This window comes from Charadrius vociferus, unplaced genomic scaffold, assembly GCF_000708025.1.
Source record: "Charadrius vociferus isolate BGI_N301 unplaced genomic scaffold, ASM70802v2 scaffold1319, whole genome shotgun sequence".
In the NCBI taxonomy this organism is placed as follows: domain Eukaryota; kingdom Metazoa; phylum Chordata; class Aves; order Charadriiformes; family Charadriidae; genus Charadrius; species Charadrius vociferus.
Window position 1 is genome coordinate 83,131 of NW_009650086.1, and position 19,380 is coordinate 102,510.

Consider the following 19,380-nt stretch of genomic DNA (forward strand, 5'->3'; position numbering starts at 1 on the left):
CACACCACAGAGGATTTTACAGGTACCTGTCATATTGTCCTGCAGTCATATCCATGTGGACCCTCATGTTAATCCACCAGCGTGAACAGAGTTGCACCTGAGGATGAGATAGGAGTAGCACAGAGGTGGGACAGCCTTACCTGGCTGAACCCACAGAATAGTCTCTGCGCAAAAGCTCTTACTATGTTCATAAATGTTTTCCTCTGCTAATGTATTGGCCCAGGGTGAGATTCACACAGAGTGTGCTACAGTGTACTACAGTCTTGGAGGAGGTATAGCTTACATGCGGCATCCTTAGTGAAAAGCACTGATGTGGCGTTAGCATCATCTGTGGACCTTCCCTGCTGGGACACAGTGCAACCTCAGTGATTTAGCAGGGCTAAGAAAGCAGCCAAGAACAAACCCCTCCTGCCACTTCCCCACCCCGCTGTTGTTGTCAGTGCAACTGCATTAGTTCAGCGTTGCAACAGACCAAAATCCCTGTGAATATAGCGGTTGTCATTCAGTACCTCACAGTGTTTTTCCAGGACTTTTATTTTGCACATAAAGGAAATTGCATGAGGTTATTCTCTCAACACCACGTTTAGAGGAGGTGAGGGGTTTTGCTTAAAAGTAGAGAATAATAGAATAATAAAGGAGGAAGCAGAGACTAAACTTGTGACCTCCATAAGCAACCTTCTGAATCAACAAGAAAAAACACCCTTTATTTAATGAGTGGAAGACCTCATGTTGTTGTCCTAAATTGTCGCACATCTCCTCTGTGTTACATGAATTACCAATAAAGCACAGGAAAAAGAGGATGCATTTTCCCAGTTCTTCTAAGCATTACAACACCTGCAAGAGAAACAGGAAAGAAATTTGCTCAACCTTCTGAACTTAGGGGAGAAGTTGTTAGCACATGTAGGCACAGAGGATAGTGGTGTATCACTCGAAAAATGGATTCTGTGCATACTTGTAAAATAAATAAATAATAGCTTAAACACGGGGATGTTCCTTTCTGCAGTATGATACACATCAAAGATGTGCATCTTATCTCACTTTCTGGACTGCTTTGCCTATTCCATTCCGAGAACCGGCCATATGTAGTGAAAATAGCAGAGAAAGTATTCCATATATGCAACCTTTCTACTTTACGGGCTTTTCAAAGAAGTCTCCTCATCCTGTTTTTTTCTTTTCTTTTTTTTTTTTTTTTTAAATATCTGCACTACCCACAGTGTGCAGGGAAATTATATTTCCTGTTTCAATTACAAATACTTTGTTTTAAAAACTTTTTTCCAGAACAAGAAACTAGTGTAATGTTGTCCGTCTCATAACTATAATGTGGAGCTTAGTGCTCAAATTTGCCAATACATCTGCTCTCTCGGAGAAGGTTAATAAGTGTTTTGGGTTCTGTCAATACAAAGATATTTCAAAAGTTGCCCCATCCCAATGAGACAACAATGACACACGTTTGGTGTGATACCATAGACTCTATCCATCCCTTTTAGGGTATGGTGTAAATATAGTAGAAGCAGCAGCACAATAAAAAAAGTACATAGCAGTCTTCCTCATTTCCTAGTAAGAGCAAATTCTCAGCTGCCAAACTATCAGCTGAGAAGTATTTAAGAGGTCCTTACACACAATTTCTGTGGTTGCACAGACCCACAGAAGTGAGTAGTAAATAACAGTTTACTGACGAGAACTCAAAAAGCAGAACATTTCTATGTAAATAGGATTTAAAGCATATGGATAGCAGTATTGCTTTGGGCAAAGCATTTTCTATTAAAATTGTTTTGATAAGCTGATTAAGAGAGTTACTTGCGGTTTTTGTAATTGTCAATGCCCTTGATCTCTGGCATGGTGTATCTGATCAAATAGTTCTTATACACTGTGTCCTTAGGGCTGGTGTTCTTTTGTTTCATATCCCAAGTTAAACAGCGTCTGGTTGTAATTATTTTTGTAATTATGGCTGCGTAATATGATTCCACTTTCCAATAGCAAGGGCTTCAATTAATTTTTTTCTCCCTCAAATGTGTATTGTACAGGGGGAACTTGTGATTCTGGAGAATCCCATGAAAATGATGTCATACTTTATGCCAAGATTGAAGGCAGGAGGGAACACATACCTCTTGACACCCTGACCTATGCTGCTTACAAGGTAAATTATTTTAAACAAAGCGGGTGAATGGGATTGATAGATCAATCTATTCTTAAACCATCACAACAATGTTGTATGTTGCATTCCATAGGGGCAGTCAAACATGATCTTCCCAAGCACATGGATCACATGCAGATCTCACAATGATAGGGTGCCTTTCTGACACAGCTCTGCAGTTATTGCTGATTACTCCACCCCAGAGCAGGATTGACGTATTGGCTAGTGCTAGAATAACAGGCAAATGGGCAACGGGGAAAAAAAAATCAGCAATCAGATGAAAACTTTGGTGATAACACCTCCTCAGTTTGACAGTCAGGAGCTACGGCCTGAGAGGGTCAGTCATGGTGAGATCGGTGGCTGGGAGGACAGTGACTGGGAAATGCCAGGATGTCTTCCCTGTGCCCAGTGCAGGAAATGTCACATTCTACACTTCTTATTTCCATTTTAAGTACAGTTGTGTGCCCTCCAAGAGGGTCTGCAGCAATGTGGGCATAAAGTCAGCCATAGGAGGCAGTTGCTGGCAGTGCACTCAGGCAGCTTCTCCTCTGCTGCTGCTGCTGCAGCCTCCTTCCAAACACGTCCACCACCCTCAGATGGGACAATAAGCACCTCGAGCTTGCTGTCAGGATCCTTCCTGTCTACGGCAAGGAAGCACTTAGACCACATCTACCCTGACTAACCCAGCCCTGAGGTGTCCTTCCTCTGCTGCTGTTAAAAAGATGGCAAAAATTGATACGTAATACATATTTGTGTGGATGCGCTAGAGATTGAAATGCAGCATGTTTGTACAGTGCAGGGGAAATTTGGTGGTAAAGATGCAGCTGATTTCAAGCACAGGTCTGTGTGCATTTTCACTGTGACTGTAGCATTCAGAGAGCAAATGTTTACAGTAGGGTTTGGCCTGGGTTTGGTTGAGTCGCTTGCATTGTTTCATTGTGCGTGGCTTCCCTCCTCGCCTGCTCTTGTGTGAAAGATGGGGTAGAACTTTTTTTAAAACTAAGGAAACTCTGATTGTAAAATAATAAAAAATTAATTGGGGAACTCAGGGAGAGATAGGATCTGAAATTACACTGACTTCATTGTGGAGGTTTTTTTTAAACAAGCAGTTTTAAAGCTGACATCCTCTTTTGGCATAATAAAGGTCTAATTACATTGCTTTAGGACAAAGGCTAAGCTTTATAAAGCAGTGCTTTCATTTATTTCCACAACATAACATCCTCCCTACGTATGCCTGTGAACTCATGCTGTTACTCCATTCTCACGTATTCAGACTAGACATGCCATCACCCTGCGTTTGCTTCTGTGAGCTGAGAGGCTGCAGGACAAGTAGCATCTTCCATTACCAAGGAAGCACTGACAAAATAAACTAGTATTTTCCAGAACATAGAAGGTACAGTCTTTTTCACAGTGTCTTGACAGCCAAACAAACTGATCCCACTAAGGTGGTAAGCAGCACTGGTATCCAGAGTGTTAACAGCTGTGCACATAATATAAAAACCTTTTATTTGGGATCTTCTGTGAAAAAAGGTGGCAAAACCAGAAATGAAGCAAGGAGAGAGAAAAGTACATGGTTGGTTCAGCAGATTTGAAGTTGCTTTTCTATTTTAAATAATACTTTGTGACTTTTTTTTAATATTATTTGTTTTATTTAAGCCTAATTTAATTTCTTTTAAAGGTTCCATCTTTGGTTTCTGTTGTCATTAGTCCGGACCTGCAGACTCCAGCAACCAAGTTTTGCCTGAAGCAAAAGAGTCACCAAGGCCACAACAGGAATGTCTGGGCTGTGGATTACTTCCATGTCCTCCCAGTGCTGCCTTCCACAGTGACTCACATGATCCAATTTTCCATCAATTTGGGTTGTGGAACTTATCAACCTGGTAACAGGTACAACAAGCGAGATTTCTCTTTTGATTATCAGCTTTCTAGCACATTTTGGTTTATAGCATCTATATGAGTATTTGGATTTTTTTTTTCTCAGAAAGAACGAAGCCAATTAAAAATGACAAATATAAGCTGCTCAAAAGCTAATGTTTCTCCTAATCTCCACAGGCCCAGGTTTATATACCCCATGTGTGATAAGGGTAAATAGCTTTCCAGGTCAAAACTTGCTTTTCTTAGTCCATTATTCTGAAATACGCTCATGATTTCAGAGCAACTTTTGTTCCAGTTTCTAATGGATATGACATTTACCTGTTAATACTGTGTAAGGGTGAAAGTATTACAGACAGGGGCAGAAACCTACCCTACTGACCTGCCAGAGATTACTGATGTCACAACCATATCTAATTTTGTTAACACTGGTCATAAATGGCCTTCATCTTGACAACCAACAGTACGAGGACCTCACGGCCTGTACACTGACCACGGAACTCTTTTGCTGGCTTCATTTCATTGGAGCTTTCAACATTATTTTTTCCACGGAGTTAAGGAGGAGAGAAAGGGAAAGAAGGCAGTAATTTTCTGGTCCATATTTTATAGAATATTAGAAAAGTTGTTTGGAAGGGACCTTCACTGGTCATCTAGTGAAGCCTGCTGCTGCAGGTGGGATTGTTATCATCATAGGTCAAGTCAGCCATGGCTTTGCCTATCCATGACTTAAAATCCTCCATGGATGGACATTGTGCTAACTCTCTGGGTGACCTGCTCCAGTGAAAAAGTGTTTCCTAATGTCCAGTCCAAAACTCTGAAGCCATGTCTTTATGGCCATTGCCCTTTCTATTGTGTCTGCCAGTACTGAGGAGAGTTTGGCTCTGCCTCCCTTGAGAGTGCCCTCCACACCATCATAGGCTGCCACAGCTCACCCCTCCTCTCCAGGCTGAGCAAGCTGGTTCCCCAGCCACTCCTGGCCCACTGCTCAAGGCCACAGACGTCTTGGTCATCCTCTGCTCCACCTTTCCAGTTTCTTAACATCCTTCTTCAAATAGGGGACCCAAAACCAAACTGTCCACTGTCCCTTTGTCCTTGTGTACATGTGAGACTGTTTATCTTGATATTTTAGGAGGATTAAGTTACTTTATATTTTTCCAGAGCCAAAAGTTTAAAGGAGGAGACTGTAAATGCTTTCACATCCATGTCCTGTGACATCTGCTCCCAACTGGAAAGAGCTGTGTTAGCACTGACAATCCTAGCAGCCATGCAGGGCAGCAGAATTCAAGGGGCAGCAAAAATCACATCATTGCACTAATATTTGATAGGAAGAGAAGGCAGCAACATTTTTCTACATGTAAACACTCCTGGCCTGTAAATATGTGTTATATAAAGTCTGCCTCAGTCTGTTATCTCATGGGGATAAGTATGTATTTTGAAAGATGAATATTCTTCCTTCACATAAACTATTTCTGAAGCAGAAGTGAGCTTCTTCATAACAAAAGAAGCACTAAGTCCCCATTATCCCTATTTGTATTTCCCAAATACAGCATCATTTTCCATCTCCTGGTCTACAGCATTATTCATAATGCTTTCACTACTGCAAATGTGAGAAGCTCACAGTGAATATATGCAGTAAATATGACCCTCCAAGGTATCAGTGCAGTTAAATCTGAAATAAATTAGTCAAAACCTCCATAAACCGTTTTAATATACACTTACAATATCACAGTGATGGTACATTTAAATAAAGTAATATTGTCAGCAAATTATAATGAAAAGGAAAAGTTATAATCCAATAATTTAGTATTGAGGTGATGAATTATGGCTTTTATAATGTTCCACTGACATTACTTAAAATAAAACAGAATATTACAAGCTAATTATATAGAGGAAATTCTAATAGTATTTTAGTAAAATACTAAATCTGTAATAAATCAAGCACTTTCTATATTACTTTTTCAAGGTCCTCAGAATGTAAAAGATCTAAAGATTTCCCTATAGTACTAGATTGTAAACAGTGTTTTTAAAAATATGCAGTGAAACATGGAGGCAAAAAGTTGTAGTAATAGCTTTTTGAAAACTGAACTTGTTAATGAACTTTTGGGAGAATGGTTTTACTAACTCATTGTCAGAGACTCAGTGGATGGTCTCATAGAGTTTGCAGTTCTCTGATGTCACTACCTGCACATGGAGGGTTTGGTTTACTGATCATCAATGAAACCAGAGAACAGCAGCCTTTTTTTCTGGCAAATCTGGAAGTTTTGCATATGGTTATGTCCCTGTGACACAAAATTCACTGCTGAGCACTCCAGGTTCTGTGAGGTGGGAGGAAGCCTCCAAAGTCTGCTGTGGCTGAGCAGCACAGAGGCTCCCACGGCTCCTGGGGGCTCTGGCTGCTCGGTGGGATCTCTGAAGGGTGTCCTTCCGCAGGTCCCATCCACCCTCTGCAGTCCTTGGTGGGGGCTGGCCGTTTCACTGTTCCATAGGGCTTTTCTGGTCTACGTTTAGGCACGATGGGTGGAGGAGGCAGGTGACTGAGAAGTGCAATGAAGTTAATATTTGTCTGCAACAGAAGGAAAGAACCAGCCAGTGCATGAATAAGCAGCAGTCTTTTGACCACCTTCTGAAGATGTAATGGTTAGCAGCTGGCAGTTATAAGTGTCCTGTGCTCACATGGTGCTGTCTAGCTCTGATGAACCCAAGTTTTCTCATCATTATTTTTGAAACCATTCTAGCTGGAATATAAGCATAACATCAGCTCATTTAACAGCAGCAGCAGCATAAAAATACTCAGTAGATGGTGGCCAAAAAAGGACTAGGTGTTTAGACAATCCTCAGTCTATAGGCTATCCTTTTGGTTTTTAAACACTCCGATTTGTTTCATGTTTGTATTTTCAGGATGTAAGTCTGCTTAAATTTTTTTCATGTTTCAGCATCAGTTATTAGGAATAGCAGATTTGGTGTTTTCTCAGTGTTGGTACTTCTGCATTCATATCTATGCCAGGTAGGCTCACAGTGTCTTTCTCCTTTCTTTCCTTCACTGTTATCAGCGTCAGCTTGGAGTTTTCAACCAACCATGGTCGCTCTTGGTCCCTGCTCCACACCGAGTGTTTGCCTGAGATATGTGCTGGGCCTCACCTCCCCCACAGCACCGTCTACGCCTCTGAAAATTACAGCGGGTGAGAGTGTTCTCTGCAAAGCTAACTGAGACGCGAGATTAGAGAAGTGAATTATAGGTGACAGAAGAAAGCAGCAAAGCAAGCAACCCTGTGTCATCTTTCATTTTTTACCAGCTGAGGACAGCAAGGAAGGAGTGTTCTGGTCTCCCTGGCTGCCCGGTGATGAAATTTGAAATATATGGGGCTCCTTCTGTGATATAATATTATTTTTCTGATGCTAAAGATAAATTAAAAAAAAAAACCAAAACAACCCAACCTGTGGACAGTATACTGGTAATTAAAAGAGAAGTTATACCTTGTCAAAGCCACAAAAGTTTTATTCTGAGTCAGAGGAACCATCAGTCAAAGCCATATTTACATTCTCAGACACTTTTACTCACTTGGAATCCCATTATTAGGCTACAATGAAGCATGTCCTCTGTACTTCTGCAGATGGAGAAGGTTGTTAGTGTCACTTTCTTATAGCAAACCTTTTCTTTATTAAGCCTCTTTGGTCCTGTTCTGACCAGAAAATGAATGTGAGATCTTGTTGCGTAGTGCAAATCCCACAACTCTGTATCCCTCTGTGTCCCAACTTCCACAGCTACTTCAGAGCAGTGGGTATGACCATGAGAAGAGTGTAGTTGAAGCATTGCTATCATCTGGTGACACCCATTTCTATACCATTTTCATAGGGACCATTACCCCCAGTGTGAGTAGGAAGTGTAGCCACTGTGGATGACATGAGAATGACCACAGCAGGCCAAATCCTCTGTGCCCCTCTTCTTACCCCTAAGGGATTCCACCAAAAAGAGATCAGTCGTACGGAAAGGTTTAACGCAGAATGCAATTCAGGGGTATTCACTGTGATGGGGGAGTTGCTGTAGCGAAGGAAGTTAAGATCTTTGCTGACTTCATGCATTCATACAGGGAAAGTAATGGCTGGGGTTTATAATCGAATAATTAACATTCTTATATTGTAGGAAAAAATGGGCCGTGGTTTTTTTTTTTTAAATTTATATTTTCAAAAGCTGCAGTAACTTCACGGCTTCATTTGAGCAGATTTTAGAATTAAAAATTCTCACAAAGCTTCCAGTATAAGTAAACACATCTGCAAAACATGCATATGCTTAACGATTAGCAATGTAAAATGTTAATATTTGTGTTATGTGTATTTCAGGTGGAACCGAATAACTATTCCCCTTCCCAATGCGGCATTAACAAGTGACACCAGGATTCGATGGAGGCAAACAGGACCAATCCTTGGAAATATGTGGGCAATCGATAATAGTTAGTATTCTTATCCATGTTCATGATATATCAGAAGAGTAAATTTTTATATGCTGCTCCAAGTAAACGTATTTTCCAGAATCACAGGTCAAAGGATTTTCAGTTTGTTAAATTCCTCCACTTGGTACCAAGTACATTTTGAAGCTAGAGGGGAATTCTGTCAGTGGAAAAGACAATAGCCTAGTAGATTACCCTTTATTTTCTTTTTTTTAATTGAATGCTTTCCATGAAAAAATATTGGTGGCAAGGGCTTAATGTAACATTTCCTCTGACTAATTAGATAAATAGGTACTACACTAAGGACATTTACTGTGCCAGCCTAAGGAACAGTTACAGCATCTGGGACTCATTTTTCCTTCTGGAGATAGAAAACCTTCATAAAGCGATGCTGCTACCTAACACTGACAAAATTTTACATTCTTTACAGCATCTTCAGGGGGAAAGTACCATTTGTTTCAGGGAACTATTTTTCTTTTCAGAAATTATTTTTCACCTACCTGTTCTTTAAATGGATGTGAAGAACTGGGAGGCGCTTATATTGACTCATATAATTAGAAAACTTAGTGCAGAGGATAACCAAGGCCAGTCTTGAAAGGAAATATTCTAAAGCACATAAAAAGTATTTAGGAACACAGGATAAAATAGATACATGGTATGAAATGCAGAAATAAGCATGATTGAAAGGGATAACTATGAGAAAGTGCAAATTTGCTTATTAGCCTTAAATGTTTTGGGACTAAGTAGACTACATCCAGAATTTGTTTTGTTAGATTTGTGAAGTATGTAATTTAAAGATTTATGGTGATATACAGTAGCCCATGAAATTTTGTAATGATTCCTAATAAGGTTTGATATAGACCCTGGGAATGGTAAATAGTTACATTTTGCAAAATTCTTAAAATAGATTACTTTTTAGTTTTGAAAATAAAATCCTTGGAGCTGCCTTGATAATGTAATGCTACAAATGAAAGTTTTTCACAAAAAGTAATGAAAATTGTTCTCTTAAGCACATTAATGGGAATAGGCATAATTTTGATGTTTTAGGTAGAGTATTCAAGCTTGTCTCTGGAGATGATGATTTATATCAAAAAGAAAGTAAAATGAAGGGAAAATTTAGGTATATATACATAAGATGTCTGTGAATATCTGCAAAGATGAGTTGCTACCTGACAAAATGCAGACTGTAAGTGTTGGAGATGCTTACAGAAGTTCACAGAAATAAGAGCAAGATAAATCAATGCAAGGATACAAATTCTTTACAACAGAACAAAGCAACAAGATTTTGAAAATTAGTGAACAATTCATATATATCTACACTACCTTTGCTTGTACAACCAAATACCATTTCATCAAAGGATGCTGTGTGCTACACTCTTTACCATCTCAAAAGCAATTTTACCAACCATCTGCCTAAAAACTGCCTGCTCAGAAATTTGTTTGAGGTGTAGAATCATGACATGGGAATCAAATCTTAAAGAGGAACGTATCTATGAGGTTTTGCATGCCTCCTTTGTCAGATACTAGCGGAACTGAAGCTTTGCACTTTGGCATAGTAGGGTAAGCCTTAGAAATATTGGCAAGCTACTCAAATTCTTGGAGAGAGTAAGATTTTCAAGGATTCAGCACTCTGACTTTTAGCTTCACAACTGTTTCTTATGTGAATTAAGCTTTAAATGAAATCTGGAAGCTGGCCATCTTTTAGAAACACTGGAAAACCGCCAATTTTCATAAAGCTTTTTTCATTTTGAACGGCATCATTACATCTTTAACCCTTCTACTTTTACCACCCCCTCAAAAAGACCTCAAAAGAGACAAATAAATCAAACAGACAGAATAGAATTTTTGCACCCTGAAAGGTGAGAAAATCTAGAAATCACATGAAGTCTGATGGGAAGTTAGTTGCAGGGAGCAGCTAACAGGGATTTAGAGTGCATCTGTCAGGGAGTACTGACACACTGCTATGATGGGCAGCATCATAAAACTAAGAATAAGTATTGGTTGTTATAGATGATTTCAAATTGGTGGCTACTTCTACAACATTCCAAAAGTCACAGTGCAAGCGAATGACTCCAACTAACAAGCATTCTTCAACAGAAAAGATGACACTACTCATGGTTAAGGCCTATTTATCATATTGTATTGAAAGAACGCTGCCCTAAGGTTAACACTTTGGGCTAGACCCAGATTAATGCTTTTCTTTACAGTAGTGCAAAGAGGTGTAGGTTATACTGAGATTTGCTTATCTTTCCATCCTTCATATTTTTCACAAAATGTCAAGACCGTTGATTAGGAGTCACTGGAGGAAGAGGAAGTAAAAGAGTAAAACAAGTCTAGAGTATTTTTGAGTGCATATGATTTGGAGTTTTATTGAATTGGAAACAATCAGTTAAAGTGTATGATATTTAATGGTTCCTTAAGACATATGAGGGCAGGTTCAGATTCCAGTAAGTCTGGTGAAGTTACAAGTATGAGGATTTCAGTGAGAGAAGCAGCAACACATTTAAAAAATCTACAAGGCCACTACTAGAATGTACAAATATTGGATTACAACTCCGAAATGAGATGAAGAAAATGGAAGGCAATAAAATGGCCAATGCATAGCAGATCATCTAATCTCTTTCACACTCTTAAAAGATCAGGTACATCAATTAAAACATCACTAGTGTCTCAAGCCACAGATAAACATTACCCATTAAATAATAAATTATTGCTGGCTATCCGTGACACAGAGAATAATTCCATTGTGTTCTACACAAGGATACAACCAAATGCATTTTATGCTTTTGTAGGCCTCTTCCAGCTAGTGGGATTAAGATAAATACAGTAACTGTATGATCAGATCTGTATACTTTCTTGTATTCATTATATTCTGTTTATCACATAAGATAACCCTTCATTTAAATGATTTCTTTTCTCTGCAGTTTATATTGGTCCATCTTGCCTTAAATTCTGCTCAGGACGAGGACAGTGTACTAGAAATGGCTGCAAGTAAGAGTTATAATTCAGTACTTGTATTCGATTTCTGTCACATAGTTCACTTGATGATCTGAAAGTTGAAGTGATTTCCATTTCGGCCCTTGCTTTTTGAGATGACCAAATGTAAAACTAGCATAGCTCCCAGAATGCATACAGTTCACTGGAGAGCTAAAGATCAATCTTTCTAAACAGCAGCATATTTGATTTTTTTTCTATAATTGTCTTTTGGGAGAGAGTCTAACTTCTAGATCATCTTACAATGTGCTACAGAGCACACTGAAATGTCAGTGATGCATGCTTTATCCTGATTTTAGAGGTGATTTGGGACTGTATCACTCTTACATTAAATTTTGGGAAAGAATCACAATTTTCATAGTTCTAATATCCCATAGCCTAACAGACCTCAAGGAGAGAAGGTCAGCACTCCACTTCTTTCTGAAAGTCTGGCTTGTTAAACAGGTTCCAGCCTAAAAAGTAAAGGTACTTATTCAAACCCAGTAAGCACATTCAAAATATTGGCGTAACTATTTTCAGGTGTTAACAAGAGCATGACGCACGGGGCATTCTGTTCTGTTACTCAGTTTCTTGTAATCACATCTGATATGCTACACATAAAAGCAAATTAATCATTTTACAAATGAACAACTGTAATTTATGTTGGCAGTATTTTTGTTCCAAAAATGAATAAAAATATTTCTGTATTGTGTGTTATGCGTAGATTGGTGGGTAGTTCATAACTGTAATTTTTTTTTAATCAGAAAAGTAAGTACAAGTTAAAAGAAAGTCATTGGCTATGCAATACCTAAATGAAGTTTAAAGAGGTTCTTGGTCCTTAGATTTGAGAGAGACTTGGTAGGCATCTTCGGTTCACAAACAACTGCAGCCACTGTGTTGGTTTGCCAACCAGCCACAGGAGAAGATGGGTCATTAATCGCACTGTTTGCTCTTCCTCACCCACAGGTGCGACCCCGGCTTCTCAGGGCCAGCGTGCGAGATGGCATCACAGACCTTCCCCGTGTTCATCTCAGAGAGCTTCGCCAGCTCCCGCCTCTCTTCCTACCACAATTTTTACTCCATCCGGGGGGCTGAGGTCAGCTTCGGCTGCGGGGTCCTGGCCAGCGGCAAGGCCCTGGTCTTCAACAAGGACGGGAGGCGCCAGCTTATTACCTCCTTCCTTGACAGCTCCCAGTCCAGGTGAGAGGGGGAAGAGCAGTAATGTGAGGCAAAGAAACTGGGGAACCCCTCCCCTTCCAGCTACAACCTCGTGTATTGTTAAGCCGATTGTTTTAGCAGGAAGAAAAGTTTTTTTAAAACTCCTAGTTCCATATTTTGACGGTGATTTCATAGCCTTGTCTTTTTTCCTTCTGCTTTGTAAACAACAGAGCCCAAAACAGACTGGAGGGAAGTTATTGTACAGCTTGGATGGAAAATATGAAATGTTAATATCAAACCTGAGTGTCAAAGCCAAGTGCTAATTAATTATTTATAAGGTTGTGTTTATTTGACAGCTTGTGGCAGCTGATTAGATCCATTCACTATCTCTCCCTCCCCTTCAGTGCCTAATAAATAATTAAATGCCGTAATGATTGGCATTCTTTAACTCTATGTGCCACATTGCATTACTTGACAGTAAAAACAAATTGCACGTACAAAACCCCATAACTGATATTTATCAAAATTTATCTAGATTGAGAAGATCTGAAAACAACCTGGTTAGGAAAAAAAAAACCAAAACAAAAAAAAACAAAAAACCCAAAACAACCCGACTATCACACTATGCAAATGTTACCCTATAAATATTTGTGTAATTCTGATCCAGGTTCCTGCAGTTCACACTACGCCTGGGCAGTAAGTCAGTGCTGAGTACCTGCAAAGCACCCGACCAGCCCGGGGAAGGAGTGCTGCTGCACTACTCCTACGACAACGGCATTACCTGGAAACTACTGGAACACTATTCTTATCTCAACTACCATGAACCAAGGTATATGCATAAATATTACCAGGAGTGTTATCTACATGCAGTTAATGCTGGTAATGGTAGTCATTGCAATGCAGAGAGTAAGTACATCTTACTCTCATGGTGCGGGAGTGAGTGGAGTGAAGATCTTTTATTGCACGCTGGAAGTTACTGCTTTTCCTTAAGATTTTGCAGCTGTTCTGGTCACTTCCCATTTTTGCCTGCTTCTACAAAATTGAACACATGGATTTAACAGCATCTGAGTCTCAGGTGATGTGACAGAACGAGCTGAGGCAGTGAGGGATGAGGGGTAGAAATGTACTTGTGGGAAATAGGGGCACATCTCTTCCCATGGAAGCAGCCACTTGTAAAGATAAACTAACATAAATTATTTGTAGCTTTGAAGCCATAGATACCTTCACTACACCATCCTCTGGGATTAGGAGTTTGCAGGCAGCGCAGGACAACTGAGACAAAGTCTGACCGTAAGGATGTCCCCCGGCCAGCAGGGAAATTGCACCTGCTCCCGTTATGACGGGGATTACACGACTCCGTGCCTGTGCCTGTGGGTGGGACTCAGTGGCCCGGGAGGTCCTGCCAGTGACTGTGCCTGGGAATTGTGCAAATCACGAAGAAGCCAAACAAAAACCTCATCTCACCTAGCAGCACCTATGTTTGGTGTCAGATTAGAGGGGAATGTATCTGATGTACTTAGAGAAGAAGGTATTCTTTACTGTTTCGTTTGTGAGACCACCCACCAATTATAATAAAGCAATGCTAAATCAGGAGTCTCCATGAGCACACCTGCATCGCAAGCCCAGAATAATCTGGGCTGGCTCTGTGCAAACCCACTCAGACCTGGAAGCATCCACCTTCACGGTGTGCTGCAGCAGATCCGATAAATCCCAGTGAAAAGAGATGCTCTGCGAGGGAGCACGCGGGAGGCAGAGCCAACAGTGGCATTGCAGGTCCCATCCCAGCTGGTCCGTTCCTGCCCAAGGGTGGCTTTGCACTGGGTATTGCCGCACATCCTCTTGTCTACCCCTCCTCCCAGTTCCAGGATAATGCCCAAGTCAACCTCAGGGCTGGGACTGTACATATTCTGCAAGTCACTTTAACTACTTATAACTTTCATTATTTATATTTATTGAGCTCAGATCAGCGCATTTAAAAAAAATATTGGATTTCCTCATCTTGTTAATAACTCACTACAAAATTACAATATACAGAATGTGATTAAGAATAGTCTAATGAAAAAAAAAAACCAAAACTTGTGACGTTAAATATATTTCCTGGGAGCTATGAGAAATCCTCTCAAAAATCTAAAAGGAATTACTGTGTTTGGTAGAAGTATACTGCATGTAGACTTTAAATTCTGAAGTTTTAAATGTTTGCAAAGGAAAGATGCTACAAACTGGAACACTCATAGGCCTTCTTCAAAATTTTCTTTCCCGTCCTTTATTATAATCACATATATATTTTATATAGCCCTGTTTCTAATTCTTAGATTCAAGATTACAGCTGTAGGAATTATATTTCCCTGAAGGTTTTTAATATATAGCACTATGAAATTTTTATAACAAAAAGGAAAATACACATTCCAGTGACTGATTTTAATGAAGTTTAAGATATAAATATAGTAAATTATATTGATGCCAGAGACTTTTTTTGCTTTTTGAGGTTAAGTATGAAACACTATTTCTGTTGTTCTGACAGGGCGAAGAGCTAAGCACAACATACACAGGTTAGAAAGGATTTGCCATGGGATATGTATAGTCCACTCTAGGTAGATAGAAAAATGACAGACATACAAACCTGAAGATAATGCTGGCAGTAATTATGATGAAGAATATGAAGAAAGCTTCACCTTTTCATATTATGTTGTCTGAAAATATCAGCATTTTTGGTAACATAGATGGACTGCTGCGAAGTTTGGCAATCAATCTGTATCCAGAAATTTAATTAATCTTCAGTCATACAAAAAATAATTACACATTTAATGTTCTACTGAAAAGGTGCATTTAATCTGCTAACATTTGACAGCTGCATTTTTCTTCTGAGCAGAACAGCGGTGGCTTTTCAATATTAGGTATGCGCATAGCTTGAAAGAATGAGATCAGAGCAAAGGTCTCCCAGCTGGTTTTTAAGAAATCTAATGGTAGCTGGTAATGTTAGTAGGAACACTTTTCTTCTCTGCAGCAGAAAAGTCATTAGCAAGAATCACCCTCCCTCTCCATCTATCTCCAACAAATCAAAGCCAGACGGAGAAGCTGTTATAACTGGAGATGTAGTCAGGTTCTGCATACTAACATATGTGCCCTATACAGTGGTTTACACCAACGTTTTTTAAATTGTGTTTGCTTAATCCCCTGGGATGAGAAATTTATTTTAACGTGTTAAATATTTTAACATCTGATAGGTATATCAGTGGTGTATGTCATGATTTAGGATTTTCTGTAAATTACTGTCAGTGAGAATTAGTGTCCACGTGGGCGAGCTTATGAGAGTTAAGAGTGAAAGGGAAGATGCAGGCATCAGAGACAGTCACCCGCAGACAAATATACCCAGGATTATCGCAGAGCATTAGCTCACACAAGTGCCAAGTGCTTCACGACGTACGCTGGTTACAGTGCTCCTCCTAGCCAGGGTACCAGCTTTCCTCAGATTCACCCTGCTAAACCATAGGAGATAAAATCTTTGGTTCCTTTTAGCATCAGTAGTGATTTAGTGTCATTTGTGCCTTTAAAAATTGACCTAAAAGGCCATAGAGTTGCTGCTTATTAGGAACCCTTGGTAGAAGAGAAGTCCTTGTAGTTTATTTACTAAGTGCCAGAGAGTAATGGGGCTTCGTCTTTCTCTTAGAAGGGTATGAAGTCATTCAAGCATGTCTATTTGAGCGGCAGAAGAAACATATCTGGCATCCATAAAGTGTGTGCACCGCAGGTCCCTTGTCATGGGGACATGGCAGCCGTCACCTCTGGCTGTCCCTCAACGCTGCTCTCTCCAGCCTACGACTGGCAGAAAGCAGCTCCTCGAAATGCCAGCCAGGACTTTTTGAGCGCTTCCCACCTGTTTAGCCAAGCCGTTTGTTTTTTTTCTTGCTAACAGATTAAGGTATTCTTCTTTAAATTCAATGTGACATTAAACAGCTGTATTACAAATATATTCTTTACAAGAACAGTTTAGCAAGTCATTTTTAAGAGTGTGGTTTTGCGCTAGGAGTGCCGAAGGCTCGAGACTGTTTCATAAGCACAGAACAAAACATTACAACAACGGGCAGCTTAGAAAGCCCATTGGAAAAAGCCCATCTGGAAAAAACTTGGTGCTAAAGTGCAAAATGATGTTTCCAGTTTACCTGATTTGTCATTTTATCCACATTTCCTCTAAAAGAGAAAGAAAAGTATCAGCTACATGATGAGCTTGCCAAAAACCCTTTTGCCAGCAAGTAATTGTACATCGATGGAGACAAATGTCCCTGTTGCCAGTCTGTGTCAAAGCTCACGTGCGTTGCGTGGGGCACCATGGTCCTGGTGATTTATGGAGCTTTCAAGAAGGTGTCGTTGCTGTGGCAATTAATGCATGCTCCCTGCTGCTGCGTACGATAATTGCTCCTGGAAATTAGATATTACTCTTAATTTTCTTTGCAGTTTGTCAATTATAGGTTTGTTGACATAGCTGCCATGACAAATCAGGTGACCTTGCATACCAGGAGAAGCACCTGGGACTCACCTCCGGTTGCATCTCTATGCAACTACAGAAGAAACGTGTGTGCCATCAGAGACTACACATAATCACACTGTCTGACAAGATGAACCTTTTCCGCTTGAACGTGGCAATTTAGAGGGATGGGTTCTTCTAGGACAAGAACAACACAGGCATGACGTCAGTGCTGTGCAGAAACAAGCGCAGATGTTAAAAAGATGCATCTCTTGAGATCAGGATAAAATCCATGGAGTCTGAGAAAGTGGAGCTGGAATTTGTAACTCTTTGTCAGCTGATCATCCTTTTGGCAATCTAAGCCCCTGGCCTACAGCTGGGTTTCAAAGCAACTGTAAAATTTACAGAGAGTTCCAAAGTAGCAGAAAAATTTACAAAACTGGTGTGTTTTGCACATGGTTATCTTTCAATAAGTATGTTGACTACCAAAGAACTAACAACTCCCCTGTCCCTGTCACTGGTAGAAGCTATACCAGTAGATGCTAAGGTATTTATGGGCTGAATTTAATCCATGATTTTTAGGGTCGGTAAGAAAAAATAACCATAAAATACATTCCCATGGAATTAATAAAAACAGCAAAACTTTCAATAAAAATTTTGTTTTGTTTTCCAGGATAATTTCAGTGGAGCTGCCTGAAGATGCAAGACAGATTGGCATTCAGTTCAGATGGTGGCAACCGTATCACTCTTCTCAAGGTGAAGATGTGTGGGCAATCGATGAAATCATCATGACCTCTGTGCTTTTCAATAGCATCAGTCTGGACTTCACCAACCTAGTTGAAGTCACACAGTCTCTGGGATTCTACCTGGGAAATGTTCAGCCCTACTGTGGTCATGACTGGACTCTTTGGTGAGAAACACATATTCATTTCTGTTCTGCTTTTGTTTCCTTTGTCTGTTCATCCTCCTAGGAACCAAGCGATTTTTGCAAATGAGTCTTTCTGGCAGCTATTCAGAGTAATTGTGTCTCATCCTCACATGATGGACAAAAATACAGTCGCTAATCTAATTGCAATTAGCAGTAAGTTTTTACACCTCATTGGACAGAGATTTATTTTGATGGTAACGTTGAATGTAGCATTATTTCCCCACAAAATATTTAAAGAATATCCTAATAGAAACAATTTTAAAAAATTTCATAACCTTCACTTAAAATCCAGTCAGGTTAATATGGGTATACAGGTTATGAAATAATCTGTTAAGTACAGACTCTGAATATTTTGTGAGTGATGTTCAGATCTGTGTACATAGCCATGTACATACACTCCAAAATGGAAAGTCAGCAGAATGTTGGTAGAATTTGCAGTTATTTTCTCTGGTATTATATACATTTAGTCATTTACACTGTGATCAGCATTATGACATATTGCAATTATGTGCTATGTATTTAGAAACAAAAGAAATAAAACGTCACCTGTGCCAAAGCAAAAAAAAAAAAAAAAAAAGGCAAGAAAAGAAACAGAAGTGAAAAACAAAGGAAAAGAAAATTCTGTTAGGATTGTGTAAAGATAAGCTTTTTTAGTAAAACATTAACCTGCTTCACAAAAATTAAATTCTGGAGTACACAACTGTAACATTTGGAATTAATACAAGGGAAGCTCAATTTAATTTCTATGTTTTGATTAAAACTAAATAAGTTTCATGCTAGTCCGATCAACATATAAACCCAGTACGGCTTTAATTAGCATAGATATATTTATTTGGAGAAAGTACAATCACAGTAATTACAGAAAACCTTAAGAAAATATAAATAATTTTAGCATCCCCATGGGCACTCAGAGAAACACTGCTGGAATTTTATTAACAAGTATCTCTGAGCAATCTGATTTGACTTTCTGATCATCTGTCAAACTAAAAGGAGTTGGCTTAACAGTAGGAACAACACCGAATGTGTTCTAGCGGTGATAATGAGGCAGTAGAAGCACCATTAACCACTTTAATAAGGACAAGGAAGGTACTCGCTGCTCATTAAAATGAAACAACATGTTAGGGCTCAAACCGTTTGCATCTTCTTCATCAAAGAGTGGGAATGAAAGCCCTTTAATGACATTGTTTTCCCTGTTCTTGTAAGACCAGTTTATCATGGGGAGGGGCGTAGGTTATTTAAGATAGCAGAGGCTCCTCTGTTTTCCTCCTGTGACTCTAAATAAGAATCAAAATAATGAAAGCTAAGCTAAATTCTCCATCTCATATATCGGCTAGGACTTGTAGTGCTCAGTCATAGTGGAAGTGTTGAACTCTCCATGCATCAAATAAAGAATCAAAGCCTTTGCGGT

The 19,380-nt window shown here is 39.5% G+C and overlaps 1 protein-coding gene across 1 annotated transcript in view; it reads left to right on the top strand.

The window, feature by feature from the left end:
• The window catches only part of RELN (reelin), a gene marked incomplete at its 5' end in the record, with an annotated part of 178,344 nt that overhangs the window by 62,598 nt on the left and 96,366 nt on the right, over positions 1–19,380 (top strand). The window contains 8 exons of the mRNA XM_009892163.1: positions 2,025–2,137; positions 3,813–4,021; positions 7,057–7,185; positions 8,345–8,454; positions 11,376–11,442; positions 12,391–12,624; positions 13,250–13,411; positions 17,718–17,954. Of these exons, the coding sequence (XP_009890465.1) occupies positions 2,025–2,137; positions 3,813–4,021; positions 7,057–7,185; positions 8,345–8,454; positions 11,376–11,442; positions 12,391–12,624; positions 13,250–13,411; positions 17,718–17,954 (1,261 nt within the window). The remainder of the gene's footprint in view (positions 1–2,024; positions 2,138–3,812; positions 4,022–7,056; positions 7,186–8,344; positions 8,455–11,375; positions 11,443–12,390; positions 12,625–13,249; positions 13,412–17,717; positions 17,955–19,380) is intronic.